The following is a 12,053-nucleotide window of genomic DNA, read 5'->3' as shown; positions in this document are numbered from 1 at the left end:
CATTTGGAAGTTCTGTAGCTACACTATTCCCTCTTTTTGTTCTGTAGTTGACTTCATTATACATTGATACCTGTGGTTCCCTATTTTCAGTCTTGTAGATTTCTTTTACTTTAAATACTTCTATATCTGGCAAGTTCTGGATGGTGGTGTCATGTATGGTCACCTCAGGTCATTGTCTGCTGTTGTTGTTTCTCAGTCCAAAGGACACCCTTTAACACTTTTTGTAAAGTTGATCTGGTCATTACAAATTCCTTATGTTTCTATTCATCAGGAAATGTCCTAATTTCACCATCATATTTGAGGGACAGCTTTTCTAGGCATATGATTCTCAGTTGGCAGTCTTTTTCTTTCAGACTTTTGTATATGTCACCTTTCCAGTCTGCTGAGAAATCAGGAGCTTAGTCTCATGGGTTCTCCTTTGCAGGTAATGTTTAGTTTTTCCCAAGCTGCTCTCAGGATTCTTTCCTTGTCTTTGATTTTGGGAAGTTTGATTATGATATGTCTTTGGGATTTTGTTTGGGGATCTATTCTGTATGCGGTTCGTTCAGCTTCTTGTATGCTTCTCTTCTCATCTTTCATGATGAGAAGCTTTTTCTCCACAACATCTCTTTCACAGTTTTGTCTGTGAATTTTATTGTATTTTCCTGTTTTAGAATTCCAAGTACCCCTAAGTTATTCTTCTTCATAGTGTCCCACATGATTCTTAGGCTTTCTTTGAATTTTTTTCATTATTTTTTCTGATTGTCCTTCTAGCATGCTAGTATAGAGAGATTTATCTTTGAGTACAGTAATTCAGGCTTCCATTGTTTCAAATCTACTCCTTCACCCTTTCAATGTAATATCATCTCTGAAATCTTAGTACTAATCTTCTGGATATCTAATTGCAGGTTTGTATTGTTTCAAGAATTTCATTTATTTTATCTATTTGTTCTTGTAGTATTTTCCTGAGTCCTTCTAATCATTTTTCACAGTTCTCCTTGGTTTCCTGATATTTCTGTCACTCTTTTGAAGGTACCTAAATATCATTATTTTGAATTGTTTTTCAGTTAGTTCCATTACCTTTACTTCCTCAGAAGCATTTTCTGTCTCTGCATCTTGGTCATTGGTATGAACCATTCTCTTTTGCTTCTTTGCAAGAGCTAAAATTGTCTGTTGTCTCTGGGGCATTGTGAGGTTGTTGCATTTGTATTCAATTGATGGTTGTATGTTGATGTGTTCTTAAGATCTCACCAACTGTATCCTGTGGCTGTAGTTAAAGAATAGAAGTGTGGGCACTGTTTTCATTCACTGTTTTTGTACCTCGGTTTACGGTGGGTTTGGCTGGTGTTGACTGCTATCTATCATTTATTGGGTGGTATTCGTTGTTGTTGTTAAGTGCCGTTGAGTAGGTTCCAACCCATAGCGACCCTGTACAGGGTTTCCGAGGGTGTAAATCTTTAAGGGAGTAGAAAGCCTCATCTTTCTCCCACGGAGCAGCTGGTAGTTTTGAAGCGCTGACCTTAAGGTTTGCAGCCCGATTCGTAACCACTACGCTATTGGTGGTATAGGAGCTGGTGTTGGCTCTTGACCAGTGGGTAGAGCTGCAGAGGGTACAGTTGTGACTGGACTGGATGGACATGTTTGATGTCCCCTCTCAGGTGGGAAAGGGGAAACCTCTCCCACCCATATACATATGCAAGAAAACAAAACTGAATAAACAAACAAGGAACCAACAATGAAAAGAGAAAGTAATAAAAATAAAAAATAAATTATAACAGGCAAAAACCAGATAAAATTTTTTTTTACCAACTATAAAGATAAAAGAGTGGCAGGGAAATGTAGCTATTAGATGAGAAAAATAAGAGAGAAAATAAAGGGATGAAATAAGTTTTTAAAAGATCACTGAATTATAACTAAAAAGAGAAATGAGGGACAGGAAAATGGAGCTACAGAGAGAAAAAATAAGAGAGGAAATAAAAGGAAGAAATTAAAAAGAAAAAAAACTACAGAAAAAGCAAGTAGAGAGGAGATAAAAAGAAAGCGTAGAGAGTAGGAAAGAAAGCTCAAAAGGGAAAGAAAGGAGGGAGATGAGAAACAGAAGAAAAGAAGGAGAAATAAAAGCAGAAACAGAAAGGATAAAATTCAAGGGAATGGAAAGAGAAGGAGGAGGAGGAGAGAGGAGACAAACAAAAACAATGAAACAACAAAAGGAAACAAAACAAACCTCGAAATAAAAACAGTGCAGCATTTGTACCCAGAGAGGAGAAAGCCCTGGGAGCGCCTATAAGCCCAGGAGCTCCTGAGGTGGGTGTGGGAAGGATGTGACAGCAAAGCTCCTGGCCCTAGATGGAGTCCCTATTGTCCTCCATGTTATATGAAAGTAGTTCATAGAGAACCTCCATGAAGCTTGTTTCAGTATCTGTTATCCAGGGCAGCTGGAGGCAGAGTGACTGGTTAATGGTGGTCTGGTGACTCTGTGGGTTCTGTAGGTCCTCAGCCAAGCCTACCTAAATCCAGACACCAAAACCAGCGCACCTAAGCAGCTCAGTTGGCGTGGTTCCCAACCATGTGTCTCTGTGCTGGGGGTAGATGAGGGTGGGATCTGACCAGCCCACTTATCTCCAGGGGAGTGTGGGTGACACCTTCCCAGTCACCTGTGTGACTCTGCTCTTCCAGGCCACCTTCTGTCACCAAAGCTGCTCTCAAAGGCTCAAGAGGGTCCCACTGCATCTGGCCTGCCGTTCACCACCCAGTCTCCCTCTCTCTGCCTCCCTGCTCAGTTTCTCCTCTTAGTAAGTGCTCAATCCATGTTGCTAACTTTCTTCTGAAGCTCAGGGTTCCAAGATTTTCATGTGTTTGTTTTATTTGCTCTCTCGAAGTCTGGTGTGGGTTAATGTGCTGGACTGCAAAGTTGGTTTGAGCTGCAACATCTGCGGTTCAAGCTCACCAAGTGGTCGCTATGAGTTGGAACCGACTCTGTGGCACTTAATGACAGTAACATCTTTGTGGTCATAGAATTCTTTCATGAGATCTCCAGCATCATTTTTATCACCAAACTGCCAATTCTTCTTTGTTCCAGCTTTTGCTTATAGAAGCAGCAGTCAAGAAATGAAATAGCACATTATGTTGGGGAGATCTGCTCAAACAACCTCTTTAAAATGTTAAAAAGCAAAGACAACAGTTTGAGGACCAAGATGTGTCTGACTCAAGCCATGGTATTTTTGATCACCTTATCGGCATGTGAAAGTTACACATTGAATAAGGAAGACTGGAGAAGACCTGATGTCTTTGAATTATGTTGTTGACAAAGTATATTGAATAAATCATGGAAGTCCTGGTATAGTGCTGTGGGATAAAGCACTGGGCCCCACATTCAGTTGAACCACAAGGTTAGCGGTTCAAAATCAACAGCCATTCTTTGGAAACCCAATATAGAGCTGCTATGAGTCAAAACAGATCTGTGTTGGAAGAAGTACATTCAGAATGCTCCTTGGAGGCCAGGATGACCAAACTTTGTCTCTCATACTTCAGCCATAGTGTCAGGAGGGACCAGTTGCTGGAGAAGGATATCATGTTTGGTAGAGTGGAGGGTCAGAGAAAAAGAGGAAGACCCCTAAAGAGATACATTGGCACAGTGGTGGCAGTGATGGGCTCAGGCAACGATTATGAAGTTGACCCAGTACCAGGCAATGTTTCCTTCTGCTGTGCGTAGGATTGCTATAAGTTGGTATTGACTTGATGGAACCTAACAACAGCAACAACAACAAATGAGTCAGAACTGACTTTATGCTACAACAAATACAGTTCTTTGATGTCCAGAGGTGAGTAACATCTGGCCCCGGAATAGCAGGGATTATAGTGACTCATGGAATCTTCAGACAGGACTTAGTTCAGCTCAATGTTAGACTTCTGCTCCCAGCATAGCCCACACAACAGCTGCCCTGGTGGGCCTTCCTTCCCTCCCGTTGTCCCTGATCTCTGATTGAACTCCTCAACCTCTACCCATGGCTCGAGGGAAGTCGCTGGCAGATGCACTCATGACAGTGAAACCAACAGCCATGCAGCCCCTGATTTGCCCACTCTTCCACCATGGTTCATGGGATCCAGGGTTGTTCCCTAAGACCCCTGACATGGATCTTCTAGGCCACTGTCACTCAGGAGCACTGTCACATGTACACGAACGAGTCCCCTCCTCAGGATGGGCAGGGGACCCAGGCAGGCTCACCAGTAGTTTCTGCTGCCCACGCAGTTGTTGAGCCACATGCAGTGATGGTCAAAGTCCGCGATGCACTTGTTGCAGGCGCTGCAGTGTTTGGCCTTCGGGCTCCTAGAAGGAAGGGAGAGAGGTTGTCTGTCAGCCCCACATCAGGCCTGGTGGGGTCCAACTGGGGTTCCCGCCTGTGTCCCCTTCAACAAACCCAGGGCAGGCATGGGTGAAGACCTGGAGGAAACACGGGGCCAGTCTGGGCAGTAAAAGTCAGGAAGTTCAGAGAGGATGGAGTGCCTGGTGGGGAGCATAGGGGGGCAAGGGAGCATGGTGGAGCGCAGGAATCTTCTGGGTCCAGTGGAGGACAAGTGGATTTCTGGGCAGCCCTGTGTCCCTGGTGGACATGAAGCTCCATGTAATTCCAGGGTCCAAGTACATTCAGATCCAAACTCTAGCCCACTGGCCTAAAGCATGCCCTACCCCTCAAACTGGTAGCGTAGTGGTTACGCTCTGGCAGCGTAGTGGTTACGAACCGGGTTGCTAACCGCAAGGTCAGCAGTTCAAAACTACCAGCTGTTCCATGGGAGAAAGATGAAGCTTTCTGCTCCCGTAAAGATTTACAGCCTCGGAAACCCTGTGCAGGCTCACTATGAGTCAGAACTGACTCCATGGTACTTAACAACAACAACATCTTAAACTGCCCCAGACACCCCAGAACACCTGATACCCCAGGACCCCGCTAGACCTCTGACTTTCCCAAAAACCGCAGAACATCCAGACACCCCAGAACCCAGCTACAACTCCGACTGTTTCAAACACCCAAGGACTTCTGGATGTCCTAGGACTTGGGTAGACCACAGGCTGGGGGCTCCCCCACTTTATCCCCAAGGGGACAGAGGAGGGTTCCTGAAACCTGAGGAAGATGGCCCTCACACCTGGACTCTGGATGGGGGGTGTCTGTTGGGCTCAGGAGCCACCAGGGTAGGGTGGAAGACTAGGGCTGAGGTCACTGCTCTTCATTCAGGAGAGCACTGATTGCTGCACCCTCAGGGTCCAGCCTCAGTCCGGGCATCTGTGAAATGGGGATGTCATTGTGTCCTCCTCATAAGAACAGAGAGCCCAGCATGTGCTCCCTGAACATCAGCTGTCACCCCTCCTGGACCCTGGGGTCTGGTTCCTGGACATCCAGGGGTGCGACATGGATTCTGCCCATGAGGTCTGGGGGTGAGGGCCGGGGGTGGGGTGGGAAGAGGACTCACACGGTGACCTCACACAGATGGCAGTACTGGTTCTGAATGACATGTGCATGCTTGGACCGGTCGAAGATGGGCATGGCCTTGCTGTAGTTCTTCATTCTCACATTTAGTTCCGCAGGGTCCGTGGAGATAGCAATGATGTGGACCACCAGGTGGAACAGGAACAGCCCACTGGTCACCTGAGGGACGCGTCAAGGAAGGAGGGCCTCTGGACACTGTCAGTGCGATCGAGGGCTTGGAGTCTATTCCAGGGGCCAGCAGGTGGAGTGCTACCCACAGATGTTGAAAGGAGACATGGCCCTTTCTGCAGAGTTGACAAAGAGAGAAAGTCTTCCCCTAGAGTTAGCACCCACAGTCAGACTTCTAGCCTCCCAGACTTGGAGCGAATACACCTGTGTGTTAAAGGCACTCATTTGTGGGATTTCGGTTATAGCAGCGCTGTTGTTGTTGGTGGTGTTGTTAAGTGCCGCCAAGCGGGTTCTGACTCATAACAACCCTATATAGGGCTTCCGAGGAGAAGCTGGCGAGTTTGAACCACTGACCTTATGGTTCAAACTGACCTTGCGGTCCAGTGTATTACCCTGGACTTGTGGTCCAGCACCATACCAGAACTCTGAACTCTTATCCCTGTGGATGCAACCATGTTTGCAATGAGGATTTTTCTTGGTATTTTAATGATGTCATATCTTTCTGATTGTTATGACTCTTTTTTGCACAATAAATTGCCTCTTAGTCCTGATGTGGAACTGTGGGCTAATGCGCTGGACTGCAAGGTTGATTTGAACCACAAAGTCGGTGGTTCACGCTCACCAGCGGTTCTTTGGAAACCCTATACAGGGTTGCTATGGGTTGGAACTGTCTCGACAGCACTTAATAACAATAATTGTTGAACATGGCTGAAATCTCCTTCCTTTTTCTCATTGCCCAAACCGGCCCCACTTTCCCCACCACCTCATGGGCTCTCTTCCTTCAGCAATGCTGCCAGCTCCGATTCACTCTGAGGGCCTCTCTTCATGGGGAATGCCTGTGTTTTTAACAAGGACTGCACGGCACGCCTCAGAGGGGAGACAGCTGATTACAGCATTCCAGCTCCCTGACATGGGGAATTTGGAGTGAGGGGCGAGGAGATACAGCCAAGCCGAATCTGCCTGTGCTGAGCACACCAAGCAGGAAATAAAATACCTGGCCCGGGGGCAACCGTAAACATGGTCACAATGGGCAGGGGCAAGGTCACAGAGCACAGGGACATGGTCATAGTGGGCAGGGACGAGGTCAGAGTGGGCAGGGGCGAGGTCAGAGTGGACAGGGACATGGTCACAGCAGACAGGGACATGGTCACAGTGGGCAGGGGCGAGGTCAGGAACATGGTCACAGCTATAGTGGGAAGGGACATGGGACACAGTCACAGTGGGCAGGACTCAGCATGGTCAGGGATGTGCTTGACCTGGGCAGGGAGACATGACCAAGGAAGTGCCCCTGATTTAATTAATCCTCTGCAGACCCGTGTGAATGTCCACAGCACAAAGGATACACCGTACACCAGAGGCCTCCACATGCCGGGCAGCAGGGGGATGAAGATACCGAAGTTGGCTAGAGTCATGACCAGGAAGGTGACCCAGGCCATCCCCTGCAAGACGTTGAGAGGCAGTGACCAGCCGTTCACTCTGGACAGTAGAGGTGATGTGGAGTTCGGCTTCGGAATGGCGATGCCAGTGTCCGGGGTGACCCGTCGTTGGTTCCAGTCACAGATATTCATCTGCAAGGAGAGAAGGGAGCCAGGGGCGCGGGGGGCATCACAGAGAGCAGACAGCCGAGTCACAACCCCAGAGTCCCAGCATGTCCTGATCCCATCACTGGAGTTAGGAGCTAGCGTATAGTGCACAGGCTGGCCAAGAGCCCCTCAGCCCCAACCCAGTGAGAGCTGGGTCAAGTTCCACAAGCACCCTGGTGGGCTTCACCTATAAAAGGATGACAGACACACCTGGCCCAGGGGACTGTGAGAGCTCAGGCCAGTGTTAGAGGGCCCAGCACGAGCTTACTTGTCATCACTTACTAATCTGTTGTGAACAGTTTCACCATGTTTTCACCATGTCAAAGATTCTGCTTCTAAGTCTGACTGGCATCTGCCTTGCTCCCAACCCCAAACCCCTTCCTACAGAATCAGAACCTCTTTTCAAACTGACAGTCACTGACATGGATGGAGGCCCCGGTCAGCAGTGTAAGCACAGGCTGCCTTGAAATTGTTCACTACAAATTAGTAATTAAGCACAAGCAAGCCCATGCTTGGACTCCTGGTATGGCGCTGTAAGATCAGCATTGGACTGTGAACCACAGGTCAGCAGTTCAAACCTACCATCTGCTCCTCAGAAACCCTATACAGACAGGGTGGGTGGCTATCAGACAAAACGGACCCAATGGCATTTAACAAATATCAACCAGCCCATGCTTACCTAGTTTATTATACAATCCCTTCCTGACTCACAAGTCTGTTTCATGCCCACCTAACCCAGCTCTCTGCCTCTGTCTCAGGCAGCCCCACTATCCTGGTCCTGCTCCCCCCGGACACTCCCCCTGGATGTCCCAAGGGTGATTCAAAATGAGCATATCAGTACTGGCCTCTCAGTCAGCCTGCACACACTTTCCTTCCAAATCAGTGATGGAAGGAAAACAGTTCTCAAGGGAATGGGGGTTCCATGAATGACTGAGGACCTGGAGAGGTATCCATCTACCCACCTGGCTGGACCCCCAGTGCCTGTGGCTAGCAGCTATTCATGGTGGGGGCCACAGGTGGAGAGAGTAGATGCTGGGGCTCATTTATAAGCACAAGCTGACTCCTAGGACTTATCCGATCAGAGAGAGGAAAGCAGCATCAATGAGGGGGTTCCCTCTGAGCAGAGAACTCACCCTAAGAACCTAAGGTAAGGCAGGAGTGTGAGAATGTAAAAGATTCCAAGTTGGGATGAGAGTGAGAATACAGTCAAACCTGGGAAGGCCAGACCTTTTATAAACCTGCTTGGGAAGGGAAGCTCCGATATGTTCCACTAAGCAGAGCAGCAAACAAGTAGCTAATTAAGACCCCACTCTGTCAGAGGTGGAAAACTTGGTGGGACCAGAAAAGTAAGGAAACCTCTGTCCTTACAGGTTCCAGCCGCCACAGGTTTAACAAGCCTTTTATCCACCTCAAATCTTCCCTGAGAATTTTTTCCTGCAAATTTCTCCTTGAAACAGAATGAGAGAATCAATTTTCCAGAGAACAGGGCCAAGGAGACCTCCTGCAAGCCCTAGTGCTGGGGTCCCCTGAAGTCTTCCTAGAGCTCCTAAGAAGGAGAGTTATAGGCTGGGCAGCTTGTGGCTACTGTGGGCCAGTTAGTGGGAAGGGGCAGCTGGAGGACAAAGGGCTGGACAGGGGCAGCAGAATGCTGTGGAACAGCCTGTGAGGAGTGTTTGGGGGCTGAGAGAGGAACTGCCGGCTCTAGAGAGGAGTGTGAGGAAGTGGGGTCACATTCTGTGTTTGCAAAGTCCTTTTGTGGTCCTGCTGGAAAAACTTAGACAAAATGTAACTGACACAAATTTACTTTAGGAAGAGAGACTGGTAGAAAGTATTCAAGGAAATGGCTTTTTGAGTTGGAACTACACTGTTTGGGAATTGTCATCAAAAGCAAAATGAAAATGTCAGCTGTTTGTGGCGACTTGGGATGGTTACCTGTGGTTCTTTCAAATGACTTTAAGAGTCTGTGGGGTCACATGGGTCCCTGGGTGTACCCTCGGGGAGACCTGAGAGAATGTCCCATTTACATAACAGGAGTGAGGTGCCAAAGAAGGAATGAAAACACAGAAAGACGATCTTGTGGATTAAAAACATGGGTACCAAGTAAAAACCAGACACAAATGAAAGAACCGATTTGATGGCACTTAACAACAACAACAAAGATGTAATCAGGGTAATGTAATCAATGTAGATTAAAACAACACCTGTAAGTAATCACATTCTTGCTGCAGATTTCCTGGAGGTACACTCAGAAATGGTTGTCTAACCATGATAAAGAAATATTGTGTACAAAAATGTTTGAATGCCCCAAAATACTCAAATTAAAACAAACAAAAAATCAGTGTGGCCAAAGTTTTTTGCCAGAATAATCCTGAGTGTCCAAACTAAAAAACTGGTAAAAGGAAAAATACCCAGACTCTACAAATGTCACACAATTTGTCTTTAAATAGGAGAGAAAAGTTTTTAAAACATACGGGGATTTACTAAAAGATCTTTTAATAGCCTGGGAGCTTAATTAAAAAATAGAAGTTGGTGTACTAAAGCAAAGATGCTTCAGTGCAGCTTCGAACATCTTTTATAATAAACACAGCCATCTGGAGGACAATCCTGGATGGAGAGAATTTTGATTCCTTGTGTGTCTCTGTTACCTGTGCACGTATCATCTCAGTTTCCTCCTTGTTAATCTCCACCAGAGTAATGGTCAGAATCACCTGGCTTCTGCCCCTATAATCTCTAGAACTTCCATAGCCATCTCTGTATCCTCCAGGTCAACTGTCATACATGTACTCCCAAAGCCCTGGTCCTCACCACCACTGGAGTAGCTGGGACCATGCCCATGAGTACCAAAAGCGCCCCCTCTGGTTCCCCGTGTGGATTTGCTCTCATGATCCACATGGATCTGACAACCATCCAAAGACTCTCCACTCATTGCTCCTATGGTAACTGAAGCATGCTCTGTATTGGTAAAGGTGATAAAGGCAAAACCCCAAGATTGCTGAGTCTCTCCATCCTTAACAACAACCACCTCAGAGATAGGTCCGAGCTGCTGAAGCGGTCTTCCGATGGCTGCTCATCCGTGTTGAAATTGAGACCTCCGCAAAGAGCTTCTTTTCTTCAGAGGGCACTGAATTTGGATCCTGGGAATTAAAACATTGAATAGCCTCAGTAACAGCTAACGCTGAAGAGCAGAGAGTATAAACTGGTTTCTTGGCTGCTGCTTCCATGAGCATCGATTTTGGATCCCAGTTGTCTTTGACGACTTCAATCTTTTCTCCATGTATCATGATGCTATTAATTGATGCTATTTATAAGGTGCGGTCCTTACTGAATGTTGTAGTCTGTAATCTTCATCACTCATTTTCAGCAAGCAATATTGTATCATCTGCATATTACAGGTTGTTAATGAGCCCTTATCCAATCCTGATGCTATAGTCTTCTTAACATAATCTGGTTTTTTCAGATTATTTGATCAACATACAGGTTAAATCTGTTGTTAGGTGCTGTTGAGTCAGTATCGACTCATAGCCCCCCTATGGCCAACATAGTATTTGGAAGTAGTCCATCAATCCTTCTTCCTCATCTGTCTGGAAGCTCGGCTTGAACTGTTCACCACGAGTGATGCTGCTGGTATTTAAAATAATATAGCATAGCTTCCAGCATGACAACAATGCGCAAGTCACCATATTACAGCAAACTGACAGATGCACGGTTGTTGTTTGCCATCAAGTCTGAACCGACTCATAAAGTCAGTCCACAACAGAATGAAACACTGTCCAGTTCTGTGCCAACCTCACAATTGTTGCTATGTTTTAGTCCATTGCTGCTTCCACTGTACCAATACATCTCCTTGGCAGTCTTCCGCTTTTTCTCTGACCCTCCAATTTACCAAACATGATATCCTTCTCTAGATACTGGTACTTCTTGATATTATGGCCCAAGTACGAGAGACAAAGTCTGGTCATCCTGGCTTCCAAGGAACACTATGGCTGTACTTTTTCCAACATGGAATTCTTGTGGCAGTCCATGGTACTTCTAATATTCTCCTCCAACACCATAACTCAATTGCATCAATTCTTCTATGATCTTCCTTATTCACTGTTCAACTTTCACATGCATATGAGGTTATTGAAAATACCGTGGCTTGAGGCAGGTGCACCTTAGTCCTCAAGTTGACATCTTTGCTATTCAACCCTTTGAAAAGGTCTTGTGCAGCAGATTTGCCCAATGCAATATGTCCTTTGGTTTCTTGATTGCTGCTTCCATGATAGTTGATGGATGATCCAAGCAAAATGAAGGCTTTGAAAACTACAATCTTTTCTCCATTTATATGATGATGTTTATTGGTCCAGTGGTGAGGATTTTTGTTTTGTTTACACTGAGATGGAATCCATACCAAAGACTGTGGTCTTTGATCTTCATCAGTAAGTATTTTAAGTCCTCTTCACTGTCAGCAAGCAAGATGGTGTCATCTGCAAGTGTTGTTGTTGTTAAGTGCCATAGAGTCGGTTCTGACTCATAGCGACCCTGTATATGGTTTCCAAGGAGCAATTGGTGAGCTTGAACCACCGACCTTGTAGTTCAAATGGCTTTGCAGTCTGGCGCATTTATCCACAGCACCACACCAGGATTCTGCATATAACACAGGTTGTTAATGAGTCTTCCTTCAATCATGGTGCCATGCTTTTCTTCATATAATCCAACTTCTCCAATTAGTTGCTCACCATACAGATTGAGTAAGTGTGGTGAAAGGATACAACCCTGTCGCATACCTTTCTTAATTTTAAAACATTCAGTGTTCCTTTGTTCTGTTCAAACAACTGCCTCTTGGTCTATGTACAGGTTC

At 46.2% G+C, this 12,053-nt stretch overlaps 1 protein-coding gene across 1 annotated transcript in view; it reads right to left on the bottom strand.

The window, feature by feature from the left end:
- LOC102833080 (probable palmitoyltransferase ZDHHC11-like) overlaps positions 1-12,053 on the bottom strand; it is a 49,608-nt gene that overhangs the window by 23,702 nt on the left and 13,853 nt on the right. Inside the window, exons 5-8 of the mRNA XM_006872385.1 lie at positions 7,424-7,436; positions 6,944-7,198; positions 5,446-5,621; positions 4,205-4,306 (exon numbers count right to left, since the gene is read on the bottom strand). Of these exons, the coding sequence (XP_006872447.1) occupies positions 4,205-4,306; positions 5,446-5,621; positions 6,944-7,198; positions 7,424-7,436 (546 nt within the window). The remainder of the gene's footprint in view (positions 1-4,204; positions 4,307-5,445; positions 5,622-6,943; positions 7,199-7,423; positions 7,437-12,053) is intronic.

The sequence above is a fragment of the Chrysochloris asiatica genome, unplaced genomic scaffold (genome assembly GCF_000296735.1).
Source record: "Chrysochloris asiatica unplaced genomic scaffold, ChrAsi1.0 scaffold00195, whole genome shotgun sequence".
Taxonomy (NCBI): Eukaryota; Metazoa; Chordata; class Mammalia; order Afrosoricida; family Chrysochloridae; genus Chrysochloris; species Chrysochloris asiatica.
This window is presented reverse-complemented; position numbering and strand designations above follow the sequence as displayed.